Source organism: Carassius carassius, chromosome 19 (genome assembly GCF_963082965.1).
Source record: "Carassius carassius chromosome 19, fCarCar2.1, whole genome shotgun sequence".
Taxonomy (NCBI): Eukaryota; Metazoa; Chordata; class Actinopteri; order Cypriniformes; family Cyprinidae; genus Carassius; species Carassius carassius.
The window spans coordinates 16087005-16112662 of record NC_081773.1 but is presented as its reverse complement, the minus strand read 5'-3'; the positions used below and the strand labels follow the sequence as shown (position 1 = coordinate 16112662).

The 25658-nt window shown below is 44.3% G+C and overlaps 1 protein-coding gene across 2 annotated transcripts in view; it reads right to left on the bottom strand.

The window, feature by feature from the left end:
- Positions 1-25658, bottom strand: part of tmeff2a (transmembrane protein with EGF-like and two follistatin-like domains 2a) — a 71156-nt gene that overhangs the window by 8921 nt on the left and 36577 nt on the right. Inside the window, exon 5 of one of the 2 annotated variants that reach the window (XM_059499972.1) lies at positions 1667-1763. In XM_059499972.1, coding sequence (XP_059355955.1) covers positions 1667-1763 — 97 coding nt within the window. Of the gene's footprint in view, positions 1-1666; positions 1767-25658 lie in introns of both variants that reach the window. The other variant, XM_059499971.1, reaches the window with a different exon arrangement.

Genomic DNA, 25658 nt, shown 5'->3' with positions numbered 1-25658 from the left:
AACAGCCAAATAAATCTGGTGCTTGTCACTACACACAATCAGTGCACAAACACACGCAGACATGTTATTAATGCAGCTTATAGCATTGATTTTATTTATAATCGCTCATCTCATTTTTTTTTTTTGTAATCCTTTCAAATGACGCAGGAAGCTGGGAAAATGGAGCGAGACTAAAATAAGAAGGGCTGCTGAGAGAGGTAGAGTGTTTTTGGTAGAGGAACAGTGAGGTGAGTGAGTCATCTGCAGTCAAGTGTATCAGAGCAAGGGGCCTGTCATGGGACCATCCCTACAACTCAGGCATAAATGCCTCAAATCGTGCTGATATCTCCGAGGAGGGAGAGGCTGGGCTGTTTCATTCTGATGCCTCCAAACACCCTGGCTCTCCAGCCAGTGCTTGCTGAATCTTTAGTGAATCTACAGGCTGTCTTTGCCAAGGCCGACATATAATTCCCTTCAGACACCCTGAGAGAGATAGGCAGGAGGGAGGAAGAGAGGCCTTCTTCTATTAAGATTAAAGGGTAGTCTCCTTCACTCTTGCTGGCAGTTTGAGCTGTTCACTGAAACCCAGGGCAACGAAAACCTCCTTTCCACATCCACAGATGGATTTTATCATGTTTACAACTCAAACAGATTCTCTAGAAATGATAACTGTTTCTCATTGAATACAGCATGGAGATGTTGTTAGAAAGACAAAGTGGATGTTGAGGTTTTCTGCTTATATTGTATTGGATATTAATGAGTTCTCATTGCTGGAGCGCCGAGGCTAAGCGGCCATTTATCAGCAATGATCAAACTGTCATAATTGGCCTTGTTTCTTGCTCATTTATTTTGGGCAAGTTCTTAAAGTTCATATTAAAAGAACTGAGATTTCGTTAAAGTGTGTGAAATATCCCATATTGACCCAGTGTCCCATTTTCCATATCCTGTTACTGGCAGCACCAATCAATCTAAAACAATCTGTCTGTTACTGACCAGGGGAAGTATTCACATCAAAGGTTAAACAGTTAACTGGAAAAAAAATATACTATTAGTACAAAAATGCTATTAGAAATGTTCCTTGAGCACCAAGTGATTTCTGAAGGATCAAGTGAAACTAAAAACTGAAGTAATGGCTGCTGAAAATGCAGCTTTGCCATCACAGAAATACATTTTAAGACACAGATTCAAGTAGAAAACAGTTATTTTAAATTGTAATGATATTTCACAATTGTACTGTTTTTCAATGTATTTTTTACCAAATAAATGCAGCCTTACTGAACATAAGAGACTTGCCGACACTAATGAGAAATAAAGACCATGACTATCAAGGAAGTTTCAAGGCAAGAATTTTATAAATAAAATTTCAGTCTGTTCCTCAAATTGAATACGGCTCCAGATCAGTGTTTTTATCATGCATTTTTGTCTCCATCCACTTTCATTGTATGAAATAAAGCAGTGTGACCTCTCTTAAAAATAACTACTTTAGTGATTTGCAAAGAAATAAAGTCATACAGGTCTGGAACAACATGTGGATAAAAAAATAATGACAATATTCATTTTTTAGTGAACTGTCCCTTTAAAATAACAATAAAAGTTGTATTTAAATTAATTAACAAAAATTATGGAATCTTTTTTTTTATTCCATTCTCGTGATATTAGCTCTCATACAGGCTGTTTTAGTGCTTACCAGACATCTTCAGCATCCACATCACACTCGGCCCCAAACTGGCAAATGTCACATGTGGACGTCTCCTTCTGTCCATTCTCTGCCGAACCCTCGTTCCCTGCTTGGATACATTAAGACAAGACAAGACAGCATAAGCTACCAAAGGTCTGACAAAGATTACTTAGGCCAAGATGAGCAGACAATCACAGTCTGTCTCTTTCTTTCCCACAAACATACATAAATAGACGGAGAGACAGAGGACAGTCATAATTCTCATTCAGTCTTTGTCTCTGGCTCTCACGAGAAGTTCAAATCCCCCACTGATCTTTCCTCAGCCTCGCCCCTCATTTCATCATGATGATTTCTGATTTGCCGCTCCTGCTCCCCGGTGATAGAGGCTTCCCAGGAGCCGGAGCTTAAAGCCCCTCGCTATCGCATATCTGCCCTCATCAGTGGACGGGGAAAAGCAATCCCGTACGCCACCGAATTTAAATTACGTCTCCTTCTCAGAGGATCATCGTTCCCCTTTAGATCCTGACCCTCCATCATGAGGTGCTATTTTTAAAACTTAGACTGCAAAGACAGAGAGATGAGAAAAGAAAGGCAGGCAGATATAAGTAAGAAAAGATACAACAAGAACAAATAAAATATACTGCACTTAAGTGTAAAGAACAGTATTCAAGTCACAAGTGTTTTTAGTCAATGTTCTGCCCTATTGATTTATTTTTTATTATTTTTTGGTGTATATAAAACTGTCAATCAATCAGTGATCTGACAACTTTTGAGTGAATAATTCACCTATAGTTAGGTGTATTGTCTTGGAGTTCTTATTTAAAATTAATCGAAATTTAGAAAATTTCAGTGAATGATTCAATGCCTCACTCTTAAAGGCAACCACTTGTTTTGTTCAAGAACAAATCAGTGATTTGAATGAATCACTTGAGAGAATAATTTAAAGACTCATAAAAAAAAAAAAAAAATACTGTCATAACAATGTAATATGCAGAATGAGCGACTAAAAAAATACCCACCACTAATACACAGACTGTCTGTAAGTTGCAAAAAACACAAATGGCGAGACAAAAAAAAAGTACAAAATTAAATCAATGGGGAAAAAAAGTAAAATAAATGTATGTTCTACTAAAACTATGAGTTTAAGATCTTTTTTATTTTATTTTGTTAACGTGAACACAATGGCTAACATTAATTTTACAAGCATGAAATGATAGATCAAGCTTTGCTCTAAACACATCTCCTGTCCAGCATCATGACCGGATCTGATAACCCAGCACCCAGCTTCTCCCTGAGGTGTGTCTGCATGGACCCAAGGGTGTGGAAATGAGAAACGTGTCGGAGAGAGGGGACGGTGACAGTTATCTCCATCCCCCGGTTAGACGGATCCTCTGAATCGATTTTCCCTGACAAGAAACCCAGTCGATCACCAACTCCTTCTTTTTTCATTTGACAAACCGCTGACAAAGAGATCCTACTTCTGACCCTGTTTGTGAATATCTAGGTCAATGATTGATTTAATATATATGTTTTTTTGTGGATAATGTCTAAAGTCTTTTGTTGTTGTTGTTGTTAATGTAGAATCTTTAAAGTGCTTTTCATGTATAACGCAAAGACATTTAAGGTTATGAAACTTTCGAATGTAGCAATCTGAGCACACACTGAGCAGAGGAATAGGTTTTGCTGTAAATGGTGGAAGGAAAGGAGATACTCAAATGAACAGAAGACAGATGGTGAGTGTCCAAGAAAATGGCTCTTAATGGGACAAACCTACTTGTGCAGAAACTAAGGAGAAAGGTGGGGGTGAATTTAGGGCACAACATGGGCTGTCAGACAAATGATGAATGAAGCCACCCATCTCCTGCACAGTGTATGGAAACTGACCTTCACAACAGCATAGCTTTCCAGTCTGGGTCAGAGACGATGTTTATATATATATATATATATATATAAATATTTAAAAAATTCTAGTTTTAGCTGAATCACTGGAACAAATGTACAGTATACATTTTGTGTTCCAGGATAAATATAAATATATATATATATATATATATATGTATATATATATGTATGTATATGTATGTTACTGTATTCAACTACAAAAATATGAGTTGTCAAGTCCTCAGAAAATAAAATATTAAGTTACCAACAATGGTATTAAAAGAAGATGCCTTTTGATTGATCTCTAGTTGATTGCTAAAGCACATCCCTAATGTTGTGGCACAAACACTTTGTGCACCATATTAAAAGTCATAAGCAATGTTTTGAAACAGAACATCCATAGCAATATTCCATAAATTTTGAAATCATTGGAAGAAAAAAAAGTCACATTACTGCAATACAAAAAGGAGGAACAAGGCAATTTTCATCACTCTGGAGATTCTCTTGAGAAAGTAAGATGATTTTGTGGCTCATGCGTAAAACTTACATGTCCCATTCACCATGTAGAAGCAGTATCATTAGCTCGTGGAGATCAGTGGAAATCCAAAGATCCTCTTTCAGGCTATCATCTTTCTGCTGTAAGCATAATGCTTCCTACATTCACTATTGATTCAAAGATGTAATGTGTCCCTCTCTATATGTGGAGATTCACTTGACCTTTGTGTCCCTTGAGAGCTCAGCGTGTTCTTGTGTGGTGTCATCTCTTCTTGGAGTAATGGATGCAGGGTTTTCTTTCATTACATGTTTTTTTTTTTATTGTAACATTGTATCTTCAAAATGCAAAATAATATACATGATATAATTTGACCTTTTGGAGTCCAGGGAGAGCTTTCTCATTATTCTCTTTGTTTACGCAACTGTTTAACTGTGATGTTCAAAACCCCTTCCATTTCACAGTTGGTGTGTGTGTGTGTGTTTGTGTGAGTGTGCGTGTGAGTTAATCTGAGCTGCTTTTCACTAGATGACCCTGGAGTTACAGTATCATCCATCCATCCATCCATTCAGTCATTGTGTGCATTGCGATAAATACCACTCAAAATAATCAAGTGAAATTCATTTCCATCTCATGCTTATATATGATTTATTTTGTGCAAATGGGTTAAAAGCAAATGTACTCTGTAGAACAATCATATGTTTATGATGTTGATGTTTATGATTTGTTTAAAAAAAAATTTTGTTCTATTTTTACTTTTTTCTTATGCTTTTCTTGTGCTTTTTCACACACTACATGAGGAAAACTAAATATACTATATATATATATATATATATATATATATATATAGTCCTTAAACATTTGTAATAAATGTCTAATCTAAACATCTTGTCAGGATGTATATTTTGACATATGGCCTGCAAACTTGTCCCATAAATGTCACAGTGTCTGGGTTGTGTCCCTGGGTGTCCACTAGATGTCCTCCTTCTCACGGTGTCTATCACCTTATCACTTTCTGTCTCCTTATTTGGTCACCTTCCTCCTTGTTTAGGTAATTGATTGTGTTCCCCACCTGTCTCCTGTTTCCCCATCATCCTTGTGTGTATTTATACCTGGTCTGTCTGAGTCTCAGTCACGGAGTCCTTGTTTAATGTTGTACGTTAATTCTTGCCCGTCATCTTGCCTTGCCTTGCCGTCGTGTTTGTTTATGTTTGGATTGCTCTTCCGGTTTTCGACTCACGCCTGGACTGTTTATGCTCTGTGGATTAACCCCTAATAAAAGGCATACCCGCTATTGGTTCTCTCTCCTGTGTGTTCTGTACACCAGACGTGACAGAAGGACTCCGTCCCTTTGAGATCCAGCGGTATGTCGAGTTACGCTTCTTCCCCAGCCACCGAGCGGGAGAGAGGCACTCAGTTTGAGGGAACCCGCCTGGTCGTGTTTCGCGGGACCAGGGGAGGGCGCCGAGGGGGAGGTGGGCGAGAGGAAGCCCAGCATCGCTCTCCACCATGGCTCCCCTTTGACTCTGGGCTCACGTGGGAGGGACCAGAGCCGCCGTCTCACCAGGGCAGAAGGAGAAAGCCAGCGACATTGCCCATGATGAACGCGGGTCCAGCACCACAGCACAAGATGGCCACCAGCCCAGCGCCACGGTGCAAGATGGCTGCCAGCTCAGCGCCAACGCCCAAGAGGGCCGCTGACTCCTTCTTGGATTATTTCGCTACGCTGTCCAAGATCCTAGAGATTCCCAAGACGGTTAATGTCATGGCTGCTGAGCCAGCGCCACAGCACAAAATGGCCGCCAGCCCAGAGCCACAGCACGAGATGGCCGCCAGCCCAGAGCCACAGCACAAGATGGCCACCAGCCCAGCGCCACAGCACAAGATGGCCGCCAGCCCAGCGCCACAGCACGAGATGGCCGCCAGCCCAGCGACACAGCACAGGATGGCCGACTCAACGCCTGAGTCTCCAGACAAGGTGTCACCGACTCGCCAACATAGAGGACGGAGGAGGAGGAGACAGGCGTCTACCGTTCCTCAAAGCCCAGAGGACGTTCCCGAGGCGGTGCCCGATGCTGTTCCGGAGGCTGAGGCGGTGCCCGATGCTGTTCCGGAGGCCGATGCCGAGGCGGTGCTCGATGCCGTTCCGGAGGCCGAGGCGGTGCCCGATGCTGTTCCGGAGGCCGAGGCGGTGCCCGAGGCTGTTCCCGAGGCCGAGGCGGTGCCCGAGGCTGTTCCCGAGGCCGAGGCGGTGCCCGAGGCTGTTCCCGAGGCCGATGCGGTGCCCGAGGCCGAGGCGGTGGCCGATGCCGAGGCGGTGCCCGATGCTGTTCCGGAGGGCGAGGCGGTGCCCGATGCTGTTCCGGAGGGCGAGGCGGTGCCCGATGCTGTTCCCGAGACCGAGGCGGTGCCCGAGGCGGTTCCCGAGGCCGAGGCGGTGCCCGAGGCTGTTCCCGAGGCCGAGGCGGTGCCCGATGCCGAGGCGGTGCCCGATGCTGTTCCGGAGGCCGAGGCGGTGCCCGATGCTGTTCCGGAGGCCGAGGCGGTGCCCGATGCCGAGGCGGTGCCCGATGCCGTTCCGGAGGCCGATGCCGAGGCGGTGCCCGAGGCGGTGTCCGATGCGGAGGCGGTGCCCGATGCTGTTCCGGAGGCCGAGGCGGTGCCCGAGGCTGTTCCCGAGGCCGAGGCGGTGCCCGAGGCTGTTCCCGAGGCCGATGCGGTGCCCGAGGCCGAGGCGGTGCCCGATGCCGAGGCGGGGCCCGATGCTGTTCCGGAGGCCGAGGCGGTGCCCGAGGCTGTTCCCGAGGCCGAGGCAGTGCCCGATGCCGAGGCGGTGCCCGATGCTGTTCCGGAGGCCGAGGCGGTGCCCGATGCTGTTCCGGAGGCCGAGGCGGTGCCCGATGCTGTTCCGGAGGCTGAGGCGGTGCCCGAGGCGGTGTCCGATGCGGAGGCGGTGCCCGATGCTGTTCCGGAGGCCGAGGCGGTGCCCGAGGCTGTTCCCGAGGCCGAGGCGGTGCCCGAGGCTGTTCCCGAGGCCGATGCGGTGCCCGAGGCCGAGGCGGTGCCCGATGCCGAGGCGGTGCCCGATGCTGTTCCGGAGGGCGAGGCGGTGCCCGATGCTGTTCCGGAGGCCGAGGCGGTGTCCGATGCGGAGGCGGTGCCCGACGCTGTTCCGGAGGCCGAGGCGGTGCCTGATGCTGTTCCCGAGGCCGAGGCGGTGCCCGAGGCTGTTCCCGAGGCCGAGGCGGTGCCCGAGGCTGTTCCCGAGGCCGAGGCGGTGCCCGATGCCGAGGCGGGGCCCGATGCTGTTCCGGAGGCCGAGGCGGTGCCCGATGCCGTTCCCGATTCGGTGCCCGTGCCTGAGGCCGTTCCCGATTCGGTGCCCAAGACCGGTCTAGAGTCAGGACCAGCCACTGATGACCTTCCAGAGTCAGGGCGGGTCACCGTGGGACGTTCGGAGTCAAGTCAAGTCACTGGGTGGGCTGCTGCTCGGGCCGGTTGGACTCCGGCATCGGCCACAGGGGGGTGGTGGTCATCCGCTCCGCCCTGGGGGACTCTGGCGTCGACCACGAGGACGTGGTGGTCCTCCGCTCCACCCTGGGGGCTTCCGCTCTGACCACGAGGACGTGGTGGTCTTCGGCTCCACCCTGGGGGGCTTTTGCTTTGACCACACGGACATGGTGGTCTCCTGCCCCGCCCTGGGGGGGCTTCATGTTGTTTTTTGTCGGTTGTTTTTGTATTTACTCCTGTCCCTGTTCCTCTCTGTAGTCTGGGCCTCCATCCCTCCCCCTGAACCTCCTCCAGTCCTCCTCCCTCCTGGTCTTCCTGTTTTGTGTTTACTGTCTGGTGCCTGTTTCCAATGTCTTTCTTTTCTGGCCCTCCGTCCCTCCCCCTGAGCCTCCACCTGTCCGCCCCCCTCCTGGTCTGTCTTGTGTCTGTCGTGGAGCGTCTGGGAGCCGCTCCGTAGAGGGGGGGTTCTGTCACAGTGTCTGGGTTGTGTCCCTGGGTGTCCACTAGATGTCCTCCTTCTCACGGTGTCTATCACCTTATCACTTTCTGTCTCCTTATTTGGTCACCTTCCTCCTTGTTTAGGTAATTGATTGTGTTCCCCACCTGTCTCCTGTTTCCCCATCATCCTTGTGTGTATTTATACCTGGTCTGTCTGAGTCTCAGTCACGGAGTCCTTGTTTAATGTTGTACGTTAATTCTTGCCCGTCATCTTGCCTTGCCTTGCCGTCGTGTTTGTTTATGTTTGGATTGCTCTTCCGGTTTTCGACTCACGCCTGGACTGTTTATGCTCTGTGGATTAACCCCTAATAAAAGGCATACCCGCTATTGGTTCTCTCTCCTGTGTGTTCTGTACACCAGACGTGACAATAAATACGGTTCCAGGCTCTCAATGCTCTTATCATGTGGTCATCAACTAAACCTTCACACTGGGTCCATTAAAGCCTACTTCGCACAAATAGGGCAGTTTTGAGTGTCCCAGTGCCATTGGGAAAAGCATGTCGTAAAACCCCTTTGGCACTTTGCCTCTTCAATCCACACCTGACATCATAGAAGACCTTGCCAATGACCCATTTGCGCATGTAATTACAGCAATCCGCTGACGGTGGTGCAGAGCGAAGATGTCTAATTTTGTGGAGTGCTCCCGAGGCCCTTTTCTTCCACAGGTTGACAGCTTTTGGAGAGTGCTTTGAAAGCCAGATGAGGGTTTGAATTGGCAAGAAACGTAAGAGCCAATGTGTGAAATCCAGGAAAGGAGGCCTGAAACGGGCTGCCCTTCTTCGAGGGATTAGGGAAGAAGAATTAGGAAAGGAATTAGGGCTTAAAACTTCATTTTTTCGAGCTTTGACCAGATTAAATGCTGCTCACTGAAAGTCTTCCATTGAGCGCTAAAAAACCCAGCAGAAGATCTCTTTCGGTTTCACTCTGGGTCATTACACTGCAACCGTGGGTCAACCGTGTAAAATAAACACACATAAGTTTAACATTCCACTCAGAAAGAATCACATATACTGTCCATTAGACCCAATACATAAGCACCATTTCTCTAGCATTTGATACAGCTGTACCATTTCTAAAGCTCTCCATTATTCTCCCACGAGAAGTGCTGCGAGGTTCAGAGCCTCTTACATTCACACACAAACTATAACACGTGAGCTGATCTTTGGCTTTGACTATGATCTGCTCCTGATGGCACCCATAATAACACTCGTGATGGAGCCACTCTCAGATATATAATGGAAATAGAGTGCAGGGGAAGGAAAAGAGATGAAGAGTTGAGGATGAGGAGAAATGAGAGGAAAACATCAAATGGCGTTTGTGGTAAGTAGCACAGAGAAAGAATGAAAGAAACAAAACAACAAAGTAAAAACGACAATGATGGAGAGCGTTCGAAAACAGATGAATGATGAGAGACATAAACAGAGACCGAGAGAGACAAAAACACAAAGGGACTGAGAGAAAGAGACAGAAAAAAACCCATCTCTAGCAGCTAAGCGGTCGATGGGCAGTCAATAAAGTGTCACTTTCTGCAAGCTAAGAAGACGGCCTTGATGAGGGGATCTGACCAGGATCGAGGCTGAAATGAACATTCACATTAGCGGCCACAGCCCACCGAATGACCTTCCCTAAACCACAATCTCAAATTAGACTCTAAAATGCCCCAGATTAGGATTTCATACATGCCTAGCTGTGGAAAAAGACTAGATTTAACTCCTTCATAATACTGTTGTGTTAAAAAAAATAACAAACTTGAACTAAAATCAATTGTCTTAAATGATAGTGAATTCAGACAGAGATATGCTAATTATTAGTATTAAAAATAAATGTTCTGTATTTCAGTTGAAGGTTCCATGAAGAATGTTTAGCATTAATGGAATCTTTCCATTGAGCAAAGGTTCTTGACCGTATAAAAAGGTTTTACATTTTACATTGACATTACATTCTTCTTTCTTCTAGCACAACCCCTGCTGCAGTGGATTGTGACTGTCCGAGCACCAAGCTCCTGGCACCTTGTCTTTCCATCTAAACTCCCAGACATCGTGGGGTGGCACAGAGAGCAGCTGAAATGATCCAGCACCGTGGGTCCCAGTCTTTGCCATTGAGTCCTGCTAATCCCAATGGCACCACAGTGCCAAACTTTCACTCCAGTTTGATCTTTAGAAAAGATCCAAATCAGTAGAGCAAAGACAACTGCTGGTAAACAAGAGCTAGCTGCTAAAGGCTATTCCAGAGAGGACTGCATCAAATATGACAGAACTAGTTTAATATGTTCTCTTACATAAAAATGCTACATTTCATTCACTTTTTTATGATTGTCTATTTCTAAAAGAGCAATGTTACTGTCCCTTAAGCGGATCTTATGAACTCATTTGACGATGAATGATTTAGTAAGGACGACGTGAGATTTTCCACCTCAGTAGAACAACAACTAGTTTTTCTGTTTTTCTTTTCCAAGTTAAAGGTCATTTCTCAACTCAAAGGAATATGGATTCATTGCTCAGAGACCTACACCAAATTTAGATATTGGCCTTTAACAACATGTGCCCACAAGGGACCTTGTAACACCCAACAGCCAATGCACAAACGAAAAGCAAATGAAAACAAATGAAAGCATTTTCACAAGAGATTTTCCTACTTAGCAATCTCACGTCAGTGAGGAGAACCTTTACACATTAGTATTGAGTAAATCGACTTGAAGGTACCTTAAATGTACATTAAATACAATTTAAAAAGATACATTTGAAAAATACAGCAAAGCTAAAAAGTTAAAAATGGCCTTAAAAGTCACTAATTAAAATATGGTATACATAAAAAGTTAATATAAATATAAAATAAATATATAAAAGTTGTGAAAAAGAAATTATAAAAAAAAGATACTGATAAAGATACAAAGAAATGATTTAAACTATACATTCACCAAAAAGCCTTAAAATAAACAGTTTTATAAATATAGCCTTAACTGTTTAAAATATATATTTGCATAAAAAGCTTAAAAAAGTAAGAAAGCTGAAAGAAGCTATTCTTTTAAGCTAAGCTAGAAGATAAAAAAGAAACATCAACTAAAATGTACTTAAATCAATTATTTAAAAAGATATTTTATCATGTGCATGTATATGTACAATATATGTATAGCATTTCTCTAAAATTCTTTAAAAGGATCTTTATTTTCTATAAAGCAGGACATTTTCAAGAAATGGCTAAAAACACATCTCTTCCATCTACACTTGACTCTCTAAGACTATAGCACTCTCTATTGTATTTCTATTTTTTTCTGCTTGTTTTCTTTTTTATTTCTTTTTAAAAAAGTGAGCCTCTAACACTTACACTCCCTATTTCTATTCTACTTGTTTGCTTTTCATTTAAAACGGACCCTCTAACACTAGCGTTCTCTATTCTTTTTCTATTCTATCTACTTGTTTTCTTACATATTGTTGCTCTTTTGTTAAATTTGATTGCTTCTACTATCCTTATTCGTAAGTTACTTTGGATGAAAGCATCTGCTAAATGATTATGTAAGTGTAAATGACATAAGCAAGGTCAAACACTTGTTTTAGTTTACTGTTTGATTGATGCCAGTAGGGAATTTTTCACTATTCAGGTGCATTAGCATTACACTATAAATATGAATGTACTCAGATATTTCTCACACAGATGCAGTTTGAGTGCTTTGATCACTTTAGACCCCAGTGGCACCTGTATTTAGAGCTAACCACTTGTGATCAAAATCCCTAGTAGTCTCCTAAACCAGCTGCAAATCTTATAATTAACTGGACAACAAATGCATGTAATGTACTCAACACTTCTGCTTCTAACCCAAAATAAACCCTACCATGTTACGGGCGTCAACAAATAAATATGAACATCTTTTCCATTCCAAAACACCTCCAGCTCCAGCACAAACTCTAGATTCAAGCCCAGTGGAGCTCCTCTTTGCTCCTTTACACTTTCTATTCAAAGACAGTCAAACAAACCAACAACCTCAGCGGATTTTGCAGATGCATCCCAGGATAAATGAGCCTTTAAGAATTGAAAGCTCTATAAACAACCAAGCCCTTAGATGTTTACATTTCAAACACTGAGGTTTGTCTCCAAGGAGTTCAGGCTTAGCTAGTTCCAGTATTTGGGAGCTGGAGACTGCTGTTATGATGGGTATTTCGGCACCACTGAGGGTTGATGCTTTACTGATTTTAACCAGAACAGATTGCAGTCAGTTCGTTTTTAGTGGCACTCAAGAAACGAAGCTTACTATTGTCAGAAAATAGCATCCTCATAAGATCCACAACCGGAAAGGGATTAAACTCCTAATAGATGCAGCCGCTTAAAAAAACGAGTATATTTTCCCAAGTTACTGTATACATGCCTCTAGTGTTCCCTTTTGTCTCTGTCTTATCTTTCTCTCCATACATTATATTTTCCTTCTCTTCTCCTAGAATGTAAATCTCCATATGCTATGTTGGTGTGATTTATTCTGTCTATTGGCAGAAGAAATTCAAACATTTCTTTGTGTGTGACTTCTGTCTGGCTCTACTGCATGGATATAAGCCAAAATGAACTCTGCTCTTTTCTTTCACTTTTTCTTGTGACCTTGAGGCCATTTTGCCACTTCCTGCCACGGCTCATCAATCCCAATGTCTCCTGACCCGTCTAGTGTGCTAATCTCCATATAATCCCACCATTACCGTGAACGGCTCATCTTTTTGTGTCTAGTGTGATTCCTGTTCATCCCCTTTCCCATTCTCCCCAGCCTGCCCGTATCATTATATTGTATTTCCCAAAATAAATTTTAATAGAAATCCCCTTCTGCCCCAAGGATGACCCACATTAAAACAGAACATTTATTTCTCAGCGACAGAAGGTTCACGTAGCCCCCAGTACACCTTTGTCTCATTTGATTCAGCGCCTTCAACGTTTGCCTGAGATTTACATTTCATCTGCAAAGACCCTGACTATATTAATAACTCCGAAGGTATTTGTCAGAGCTCGGAACGAATCACGAATGAGTAGATGTTGCCACAAAATGATTGCATTTTCCCTCTGGTTGGGGCTGGAAATAGCTTAGTCTCTGAAATGGTTTGCTACAAAGACAACAAGGGTGAATCTATGTCTTGTTTGTGAGAAGAACAAAAGTCATTTACATTTTCAATGTTATTTTCAAATTTCATACATTAAGGAAGCCCTAAATCCTTTTTTTTTATTCTGCTTTACTCTCAGCTGTAGAGAATAAGGATACAGAAAAAAAGTGGTTTGAATTTACTTGATTTAATCATGCATCAACATCGACTGTTTTTGTCCTTCTTTGTTTAATTCAACACTTCTTTGTAAGAAAACATAATTTGTTTATACAACATAATGGAATAAAATGATTTTTAGTGACCATTAGCAGTACCAACATGACTTTATGTCTCCCCATGGAATGATCCATTTTCATTTGTGTTGCATTACTAGGTACCACCAGGTAACCATTTACCAACTAGAAAGAGCATTTTATCATGTTAAACAGTAGAATAAAGAAACATGCAGGACCCCATCTTTCTTAGAAATGGTTATAAATAAAATTGTAACTGGACATTAAAGTTCAAAATCAAGTTCCAAGCAAAGCATGCTGGGCATTATAACTGTCCTGCCCAGATTCAATTAAAAGAAAAAATTATTCATGTAGCCAAAGAAGGCAATTCAGAATGATTCTGATTCCCTTTTCCTCTTTACGCTTTGCTAGTCAATTTATTGTATAGCTTTCATGTTTTAATATATTATAAGCCTTTCAACAATAAAAGTAATTCATATGTTAATATTAATTTAACAGATAAACAATGTGCCATCCTTTAATTATAGACTCAAAATAGGTTTCAGCCTATAAGTAGAGAAGGAAAGTAAATAATTACAAATATTTGTACATTTAAAAAAGAAATTCTACTTTCTTGAGTATAATTAAAATTGTGGTACTTCTACTTTTACTTGAGTAGAATAAAACTCAACTCAAAATTCAAACTCAAAATTCAACTTTGCTAAATTAATTTTTAACCAAAAGTACAAAAAAGTACAAAAAACAACAACAACAACAAATGAAAAAAGTGACAAAGAAGGCACTGATGGAGAAACAGAGCAAGCCGGTGTTTGATGGGCACTTTTCAAACTGCTGGAGTGGAGCCCTGCACTTCAGCCAATAACAGACAGGCCTGACTCGGGTGCAAAACCAATCAAAACTCCTGTTCAGCTGTGGGGGTGGGACGTCTAAATCACACTTAGCTTTGACTGTCAATCACCTGCGTTGTCATTTTGAATCAGCATCATTAGCATTTCAGTATTTAGTGAATGTGAGCTATGCTCTGATTTTAAATAGTAATTTTGTCAGCTCCTGAAATGGGTCATACCGTCGATAGAAGGACACAGTTAATGTGTGGATGGAGCAAGAACAATGTAAGTGTCTAATATACATGCACATAGTTCAGCTGAATGGTAAAAATCGCTTTACCTCTTTAACAGTGCAGTTAAACTAAATGTACAAAGCTAAAATAACCTCAACATTAACAGCAACACTGAAATAAGAGCGCATACATTTTACATGCATCTGGCTTGATAGATCAACCATGATTTATCCATCAATTGGATGCATTTGAAATAACTTTTTCTGTGTGCTTGCTTTGGATGTGTGAGCACATGGGTGAAGAAACAAGACAGTCTATGTATGACCGGACAATTTATTAATATCCAAAACGAGACGATATGGACACTACGGAGTGCTAAACATTCATACTGGTAGCCGGAGGGTGCTGTGGTGCAGAAAGTCCAAAACAGCCTAGTAGAAGAAATAACTTATGACATGCAGGAAATATGGACGAAGGCATCTCACTTTTGCTGTAGCTAAAGAAGGTAATTTCAGGTCATTTCGAGGTAATAAATATAATATAGGAATAATACAGTGCTAATTTATATAAAATTTAATACAGTATAGAAACTATTCTGACTTAGTATGTGTTTGTATAAACCAATCCTAAAATTTTGTCCCTGTCATTTCTGAAATGATGGCTATGCCGCTCTGTTTGCAGTGCAGAAAACAGTTCATGAGTCTTGTGCTAGAATGCTTTAAAATCATATTAAAATGCAAACAAAGGAATCAATAAGAGGAATCTAAATTTTAATTTTATAACAACTAGACGATTCCTGACCTTTGTTATTATTACCATCTATACTTTCAATGTGATTTTTAATCATTCAAATCAAGAAGACTTCTGCTGTTTTCTTTGCAGCACACACATTGTGTAAGTGGTCTTTAGCCTGCTGATTTTCATTCCTAGTATTCAGCTAACAAGGAAATATTTTGTAATGAGAGTTAGAATAAATGTGAATGAGCTCTAAGATTTTTCATTTTTTATTTATTTATTATTTACCTTATTGGAATCGAAATTAGGAATTGACAAGAATCGGAATAATTAAAAATTCAAGCGATGCGCAACCTGACCCATACCCCACAATATTTTTTTTTTACTGGCACATTTAAATTAACACGTTTTAGACTCTTTCTTTTCTTTTTTAACCCTTACTTAACCTTCTTTGCTTTTGCCCTTCTTAAAAACAACCATATAATCATATATGTGAATGTACTTTTAAAATTGGTATTTATAGTGATAGGTAGTATGTTTGCATAACATAGCATCATACTTGACAATTTATGAGACTAATATCATGTTTAGTTCAAAAATCACTATTTAACATCAGTCATGTTTGAAACAGTTAGCTTCTGTGGTTCCATGTTGCTTCTTATCACAGTGAAACAAAAACTATTCTTTATAATAATCTTTACTGTTATACAAGTTATGTCAATTAGTGTTGTATTGCAAATGGGTGTTTATTGTCTTCCACGTTTCATCAGTCAAAGCATCTCTATCTGCATGTTATTCAGCTGTAGAGATATCTGATGCATTTGTTCATATAAGGGACTTCCTGGCTCTCACTTGTGAAACAGAAATGACAGTATATGAGTGTTAGGGTTAGGGTTAACCCTGCTCCATAATGCTCCATAATCGTCTCATTTTGGGTAAAAATAATACTAAAGTAATTTGTAACGCAGTAAACGTGAGTAGTTTTTCAGCAAACTTCTTTTTTACTCTTACTTGTCATATTATTATTCAGTACTTTTACTTGTAATCATGTAAATGATTCCTTAAATAGCAATACTTTTTACTTAAGTACAATCTCTTAGTATTCTTTCCAACACTACCTAGAACTAATATATATAAACGTAATAATCCAAGATAAAACACCACCCTTGCATTGAAGCTAGGTATCCGAGAGCTTTTCAAAAGGGCTATTTTATCAGATCAACTTATGAATTATATCTGTTGTGATGGTTTAAAAGCCTTTTCCAGCCGCAGTGACACATGCTGATAAACAGTGCATCTGACTCAGTAAGGACTGCAGTACAGAAACAGTGCACATGTTCACACTCAGCTTGAATGTTAAGCACACAAACTCTGAGCACAGCCAGACACTTTTCCTTAGTCTTCACCTCCCATTCCAGACGGCACTGCGACCGTCTTTATCGCAGCAGCTGAAACGGGGAGATTAGATTATTCTCTTTCTCATTCCTCTAAGCTTGTTACCATGGTGATACCACAGTGACTGGGGAAGGTCCTCACCCGCAGACGGCTGTGCAGCTGACTGTCGTCACCTCAGGAACGTGAGGTCATTAATTTCCCTCCGGTAAAAGCTGCGGTGTATTTTAGAACAGTTTAAGGCATGACTTAACAACCATCTTTATGTGAAAGATCAAACGCGGTCGACCGCAGCTGCAAAGACCAAATAAACACACAACGAAAACCCAAAGCATGCCATCCAACTCCCTTCCTGTGTCTGTGTTGTCTGTATTGATTATAGAAAATCTACCAAAATTAAATACATAATGGATCCTTGATGCAGAGCCCTGGATACACAGTAAATGGATTACATTTGGAAGTAATTAGAAATAATGAAGTGCTGCTGGAGCCGTACTGCTGCAGTTTTGACAGCTGAAGTGATACAGCGATTAATCATTGAATAAAGTTGGGCGTTTCTTGCTTCACAGTGATGGAACGAAGATATTTGCTTCTTGAATTAAAAGCAAAGAGTAATAAATAAATAAATAAATACAATAAAATCAAACAAAAATAGAAATAAAAAGGTAGTTTCATCATCATCTACCTTCATGCCATATATTTTTCTCATGGAACCCAAAAGGAGAAAACTAGCGCTAAGTAAATTAACTTAATTAGATCTAATGAGACAGTTCTCAGGTAGTTTCTCTAGTACTTTTCCAAGACTGTCTTTAAACATTAGGACCGCGATTAAACTAAATTAAACAACAACAAAAACAGCATATAATGTTAACAAGGGGTAAATGTTGGGCTGGTTAGCATGACCACATTAGTCCCTGCTACTATACCTACCATGACAACACCATCTGACTCCAAACAGCATCTTTCTCTATACGTCATAATGGTGCCATATTTGATAGGAATGAAAACAAGGCTGTGAGGCATAGAGGTACAGTGCGTTTGATGGATTTAAATGTTGTTTAACAACATACCGACTGTTCAATAAAAAAACTCCATAAAGCAGTTTTGAATGTTGTGAACTGTGAAAATTACTGGGCCATGAGCTCCAGTGAAATTTTTTTACTGATAAATCCCTTGTCAACGGGATTGACATATGATAAAGTCATGTGTGGTTTATTGAACTGCTATAATAACAGGATATTTTGTAAAAAGAAAAAAGAAAAGAAAAAGAATGCTGGGTAAGGAAAATATATACCAACAATCCATTGTAGGAAACAAAACTTGTGAATGTCTTGTATAGTTTGTCAATGACGAAGCAGCTCTTCATTGCAACGGCAGGTTGGGAAAGACTCTGTGCTGCAGGTAAACATGATTTATATTCATTTATATTCAAATCAACGTTTCAGTTACATTGCTGTCTATGGAGGGTCGGAAAGCTCTCGGATTTTATCAAGAATATTTTCATTTGTTTTCCGAAGACGAATGAATGTCTTACGGGTTTGGAACGACATGAGGGTGAGTAATTAATGAAAGAATTATAATTTTTGGGTGAACTATCCCTTTAAAGTCCATTAATGACTATTCTGTGTATCAATGATATTTGTATTTTTTTGCATTAAGATATTTTTGACTATACTATAATGCATATTTTATTAGTGCTTGATGTGTGTTTGAAGATACATCCATACAGTACTAAACAGAGTCATTAAAATCCAATGTTATGCACTGTTGATGGGAATCATTATACAAGATAACTTGGTAACTAAACTTGATTAGAATTAGAAGTAATGTCAGCTGCTGTGAAATATCTGATAATCAGAAAAAGCCAAATCTCTTAGCATCAGCCATCACAATCACTGGTTTCTCTATATTGTTTTAGTCTAAAGTGTGTTATTCTGCATGTAGCCTCTCATACAGATGATGTCACATGGCCCTCAGGGCGGCTTCTCTTGGTGCTCTGCTGTAAGTGTCCAGCAGCCTGCATGCCCAGGAGGCAGCCCATATAATTTATCTGCAGCCATTGAAATACATTTGATTTTTATCACACCGATACTGCTGTGCTTACCTAAATGCCCTTCTTTCTCACTCTCTTTCTGCTCCATCTATAAACTGCGATCATTTCTCCCTTCCTTCACCCAGGCTTTATCGCCCTCATCTTTCTCTTCCTCCTCTTTACTTATCGTTCTCTTTATCTGCCTTCCATTTCTCTTTCCCTCTCCTTTCCTTTCTCCACTCATTTTATCGATGTGCACGTTCTCCAGTCTCTTATCACTCTTCTTTTGTCTCTCTATACATATTTTCTCCTCTCCCCTCATCATCTTGTCTTCTCCACTCTCTCTATCTCTATTGTTCTAGTCTGCAGAGAGCCATTTGCTTTCATCAGCTAACACAAAACCATTTTCCTACAAAAACATCTCAATATTCTTAATTGACATACTTGTTAAATGAGAAGTTCATGATCAGTTAAGTCCTTCACAAGCACTATTTGGACAGGAGTAGTTCTCTTACGAGAGCTCTCTCGTACTGCGTCTTAGCTAAGACGCTACGGGAAAAGTCTCTTTTCACGAAATACTGAAGCAAAAAATTATCCTTAATTTTGTATTTTTGTAAAGCGCATTTGCAGCAGTACACAGCCATAGGCGAGACGGCTCGTTCGCTCATTGGCTTGTTCTGCGGCAACTGCACAGCCTATCGAGCGCGGGCTGATGCAACCCGCCGAAACGGGTGTGGCCCAACCTATAAAAGGAGCTCGAAAAGGCTGACTCACCTGATTGTTCATCTCTTCAGCGAAGCTCACGCATCGCTGGATCACGGAGGAAGCAAGCGCCGTCTGAGAAAGCACATCAGCAGGACGAGCCATTCTGAAGCTGCTGGCATCGCCGCCTTCCATTGCCGTTCCTGCTGCGCTATCCGGCGCCTATATCCTTTCAATCCTGTTATATCCAAGCTGTTCTTTATGTGTGTGTGTGTGTTCGCCCTGCGACACACACTCGTAAAAGAGCTCGCGTCTTTTTTAAGATGCCTTCCTGCGGCTCGTCAGAGCCCCACTCAGCGAGGGAGACCGGTACGTCATCTGTGTCTCCTGCCTGGGTGAAGATCATGCAGCGCTCGCTCGCTGACGGCGGATGCCCCCACTGCGAGCTGTTGCCATGGTGACTCTGAGGACTCGCCTGGCCTTTTTCTCTGAGCCTGCATTCTCCGCTGCGCTGAGGCGCCGTAAAAGCATCGCTTCCAGCGGATTCCGGAACCGTCTTCAGCTCAACCGAGCTCGCCGGTTCGCCCTGCTTCACCGGCCCCCCCTGCATCGCTTCCCGGTGGGCAGCGCCCGCTGTTTGCCGGCGCGTCGTCCGAGGAAGTCGATCTCAGGGCCGCGTCGGGGGAAGAGGACACGCGCTCTCTGCTAGCTTCGGGCAGTGAGGGCTGGGCGAGCTCCGAGGATCTCGCACCTTCTGCTCAGAAGCCCAGCAGACGAGCTGACATCGAGAAGGAGCCGGGGCGAATGCTCGTGTTGGCCGCGATGAGTCTCGGCCGCGAGTGGTTTGCACCAGCGCCCCCCCCTCTCGTTCCCGGCTGGATGGTATTTCCCTTTCGGATGAGCGTACTTCTCAAAGCCCGCCTCATTTCTTCCTGAGCTTCACGAAGAGGTGGCGAAGGCTTGGAACGCTCCATATTCAGCACGAACTCGTTCGTCTGTCTCACTAGCATTCTCCACACTGATGATGCTAAAAACAGGAACTACCACTCACTTCCGCCGGTGGAACAGGCGATAGCGACGCACCTTTGTCCGCCCTCTGCTGGACGGCGGCAAAAGCGGTGTTGCCATCTAAAGCCTCCTGTGTGACGCTGCGTCGGCACTACTGACGATGGCTGCTTCATCGAAGCGCAGGTGTACGAGTTCCGCTGTGGCCGAGCTCTCACCCAAGCGCGCCGCTGTTTCAGTTCCAGGAATTGTGACTGTCTCAGCATTTTCTGCAATGCGCAAGCCTGCACAGTTGCCCGCTTGCCTGCACACAAAATCCGTTATCACAACAGCTTCAGCAACGCAGCTCGAGACCCCCGTTCTCGCTCTACTGGCCGTCGCCCCGCGCCGCGGGGACCGCGGCAGAGGATTACGGTGAGGCCGGGAGCCCCGAAGCCATCCTGGGAAAGCCATCTACGCATGCTGCATGACGCTGCGTCGGCACTACACACGATGGCTGCTTCATCGAAGTGCCGGTGTACGAGTTCCGCTGCGGCCGGGCTCTCACCTAAGCGCGCCGCTGTTTCAGTTTCCAGAGATTGTGACTGTTTCAGCGTTTTTTGCAATGCGCAAGCCTGTACGGTTGCCCGCTTGCCTGCACACGAAAACCGTTATCACGGCTACCCAGATATTTCCCGAAAAAGGTGTAATTTCTGGTGTCCCGGCCACGGCCGATGGTGCTATAAATGTAGTGACGATGCCCACTGCTCAGTGCCCATCTCCGCATATAAGCACAGCCCTGCACACAGGGCTAGCGCATATAAGATCGACACAGATCGGTCGAGCGCGCCGCATAGTAAACGTGCCCACTTCCCAGTGCCCACAGTGCTTCTGTAAAAACGAGGCCCGTGCACGTACATTCTGCACAGGCAGACAGCGAGTTGAAAGTGGTAAAAGTGCACACATGCAGCCCACGGTTACTCGCAGATATATCGAGTCCCACGGGACCCGCTCAGCCTCCCTCCAGTCGGTTAAGCGCCGGAACGGGGTCGAGGAAGAGCGATCTGCCCGCTGTGATCAGCGCGTCCCCGCCTCAGTTGCGCAGCACACTCGAGCGCCGCCGTTGCCCAGTCAACAGAGCGCGTTTCGCATCCAGCCCTTAGCCATTCATGCAGATGCATGGTCAGTGCTTCCAGGGGTTTCGGATTGGGTGCTAGGCATTATAAAGAGAGGCTACTCGCTACAGTTTTCTCGACGCCCACCGCGCTTTTCAGCGCGCGTCGAAACTACGGTCAAAACAGAAGTAGCACACATACTTCGGGCCGAAATATCAAAACTGTTGAGCAAAGGGGCTGTAGAGCCTGTGTCTCAAAGCGAGGGGGGGCTGTACAGCAGATACTTTCTGGTGCCCAAGAGAGACGGGGGTCTCCGGCCCATACTGGATCTAAGACAGCTGAACAGGCATTGATGAAACGCAGTTTCAAAATGCTCACGACCAGGAAGCTCCTCGTGCAGATTCGCAGAGGGGACTGGTTCATGTCAATAGATCTGAAGGACGTGTATTTTCAAATACAGATAGCGTCAAAACACAGGCGATATTTGAGATTCGCCTTCAAGGGCCAGGCATACCAGTTTGCAGTCCTGCCATTCGGCTTGTCCGTAGCTCCTCGTACGTTTACGAGGTGCATGGATGCAGCGCTCGCTCCTCTCAGACTCAGAGGCATACGAGTGCTGAATTATTTGGATGACTGGCTGGTTCTGGCCCGATCATGAGCGGAGCTCGTGGACCACAGAGCCGTTTTACTCGATCACCTCGAGAAGCTCGGCCTCAGTGTCAATTGGGTGAAGAGTTCGCTGAACCCCAGTCAGACGATCCTGTTTCTGGGTATAGTTCTGAACTCGTGTTCCATGACGGCGCGGCTGTCACCACAGTGCGCGATGGGCATTCAGCGTGCAGCGAGTTCTTTCCGCTGTGGCGCGACTGTGTCGCGACTGTGTCGCTCAAACACTGTCAAAAGATGCTGGGTTTCATGGCCTCAGCATCTCCGGTTCTGTGGCTGGGCCTGCTCCGCATGCGCCCCCTGCAGTTCTGGCTGAAGGCTCGGGTGCCGCGCAGAGCGTGGGCGTCTGGCCGGCTGCATTTCAAGGTCGATCAGAGCTATGTTGCGGCTCTAGCACCTTGGACAGCGAACGGCTGGTACCGATCAGGTGTAAGCCTGGGGACTTCCCCGAGTGTGAAAATGGTGTCGACGGATGCCTCCACTTCGGGATGTGGAGCACTGCTCGAAGGCAGACCGTCCTTTGGCCTATGGTCAGAACGGGAAAAGCTCCATCATATCAACTGCCTGGAAATGCTGGCAGTGGAGAACGCGCTGACGCGCTTTTGTCCCCATATCAAGGATCACCACGTCGTAGTCCGTTCGGACAACATGTCCGTGGTGTCCTACATAAATCGCCAGGTCGGTCTCGGGTCCCGAAACCTGTGCAGGCTGACGGAACGCCTCCTGATTTGGGCTCAGCGCAACGTGCGCTCGCTGAGAGCAGTGCATGTGCCTGGACTGCAGAATCTGGGTCCAGACAGGCTATGTTCCTACGGGCGAATGGTCTCCAGAGGCAATGTTCCTACGGGCGAATGGTCTCTACACCCGCAAACAGTCCGGCTGTTGTGGGAGAGATTTGGCATGGCGGAGGTGGACCTCTTTGCGTCCCACGAAAACGCTCACTGCCCCGCGTTCTTTTCCAAGAACGAAAGCGCGCTGTCACGGAGATGGCCGTGCTGCCTGCTTTATGCGTTCCCTCCCGTCTCCCTCCTTCCGCAGGTGATAGAACGGGTGAGAGAAACGAGATGTTCAATACTGCTTGTAGCACCTCTTTGGAAGAACCAACCATGGTTCCCAGATTTGATGCAGTTAGCAGATGTCGCCCCGTGGCCGGTACCGTTGAGGAGAGACCTCCTCTCGCAGGCCAGGGGCTCGATTTGGCACCCTCAACCGGAGTTGTGGTCCCTCTATGTATGGGCACTCAATGGTTACCCGCTGATCTCGCAGTGGGAGTGCTAAATACCATCACTCAGGCTAGAGCTCCGTCGACACGACGTCTGTATGCCTCGAAGTGGTCGGTGTTCTCCAGCTGGTGCACAGCTCGAGGTTATTCACCCCTTAGTTGTGAGGTGACGGAGGTCCTCTCCTTCCTTCAGGAGCTGTTGGATAAGGGCAGAGCCCTATCCACGCTCAAAGTTTATGTGGCTGCCATCGTGGCGTTTTCTGAAACGGCGTCCGGTCAGTCAATAGGAAGGAACGATTTAGTCATCCGGTTCCTCAGAGGAGCTAGGAGGCTGAATCCTCCCAGACCTCCGTCAGTCCCTATGTGGGATCTCGCGGCGGTTTTGGAGGCCTTGAAGGGTCCCCCTTTCAAGCCTATCCAATCGATTAGCCTTCAGCATCTGTCGTTCAAGACAGTATTCTTGTTGGCTCTCGCTTCTGTGAAGCGTGTGGGTGATTTGCACGCGCTCTCAGTGAGCCAGTCGTGCTTGGAGTTTGGGCCTAATGACTCAAGAGTCATACTCAAACCTAGGCACGGTTATGTGCCGAAATCCCTCAACACACCGTTTCGGGCTCAGGTTATTGCCCTGTCTGCCCTGCCGGTGTCAGGGGAGGATGGAGACTCGAGTCTTCTTTGCCCTGTCAGGGTTTTAAGAGCTTATGTGTCTCGCTCTGCTGCCTTTCGGCAGACGGAGCAGCTATTTGTCTCGTTCGGTGGGCGTTCCAAGGGAATGGCTGTTTCGAGACAGACTCTATCCAGATGGATAGTTGACGCCATAGCGTTAGCTTACGCTTCCAGGGGCCTTCAGTGCCCGTTGGGCATCAGAGCACACTCCACAAGAGGCATCGCCTCGTCGTGGGCGTGGTCTACTGGGATCTCCTTGCAGGATATATGTATGGCGGCAGGTTGGGCCTCGCCGTCTACATTTATCAGGTTCTATAACCTGGAGGTTCCCGCCTTGCAAGCAAGGCTGCTGACGGTATAGGCGAATCAGGGCCCTGAGGGGAATTCTGAGTTCACGAGCGCTATGCGCTGCCGACTGTTATATGGGCAGTATTGCGTAAGACCCGCATTGCCACATTGGTCAGGCCTTGCCTCGGCTGTGTGACGTCATATTGCTGCATCTACGGATGCTGCTAGATATGGGACGGAGGGCTTTTTCCCTTTTCTGTCCTGGACTCTCTGTGAGTCCCTCAGGTGACTGTGCACTGTAAATCCTGGGCGTTGCTTCAGGTTTATTGGTGTGTGTGATCCCTGCGCACACGGCGTTTTACATTGGGTTCCCGTAGCGTCTTAGCTGAGACGCAGTACGAGAGAGCTCTCGTAAGAGAACGTACTCGGTTACTATACGTAACCTCGGTTCTCTCTAGAAGAGCGAACGAGTACTGCGTTCTCTGCCGTGCGCACGATTCACTCTGGTTCGCTTCGGCGATGAAATAAATCAGGTGAGTCAGCCTTTTCGAGCTCCTTTTATAGGTTGGGCCACACCCGTTTCGGCGGGAAGTGGCAAGAAGGGCTGATGTTGCATCAGCCCGCGCTCGATAGGCTGTGCAGTTGCCGCAGAACAAGCCAATGAGCGAATGAGCCGTCTCGCCTATGGCTGTGTACTGCTGCAAATGCGCTTTACAAAAATACAAAATTAAGGATAATTTTTTGCTTCAGTATTTCGTGAAAAGAGACTTTTCCCGTAGCGTCTTAGCTAAGACGCAGTACTCGTTCGCTCTTCTAGAGAGAACCGAGGTTACGTTTAGTAACCGAGTACGTTTTCTAAACCAGAAAACTACTGCTGTAAAATGTTAAGTGCAACATTATAAAGACAACATGTTGCAAAGTAATTATCTTTTATATTGATACTATACTGAAGCCAAAGTAAGTATTAATGTGTATATAGTTGGAAAATATTATACAAAAATTCTACCCACTATTAAAGCACTGTATACAACCCGAAGAGAGACATTTATGATTCAAATTTGTATGTATAATACTTTTACAGTTAATTTACAGCCTCAAACATACATACGTACTACTATTTTTCATAAAAAAATCCTTGTTCTAAACAATGTTCGTAATTTTAAGGTACAATTATTAACACATGACGTGTTAATATGACTTGCATTTAAAAAAACAAAAATTTGGTGTCAGTAGTGTATTTTTAAAGAGACATTATTAAATTGTAATAATATTTTACAATATTACAATATTCATATTATCTTTATGTAAAACCAAAAGGCAGCATGACAAGAAATGTAACTTTAGTTGCTGTATTTACTGGAAGTTAAATAATAATAATAAAATAATAATAATAATATATTTGTGAAATAAATAATATACCCCAATTGCGGACATTCTTATATGGTTGGGATTCAA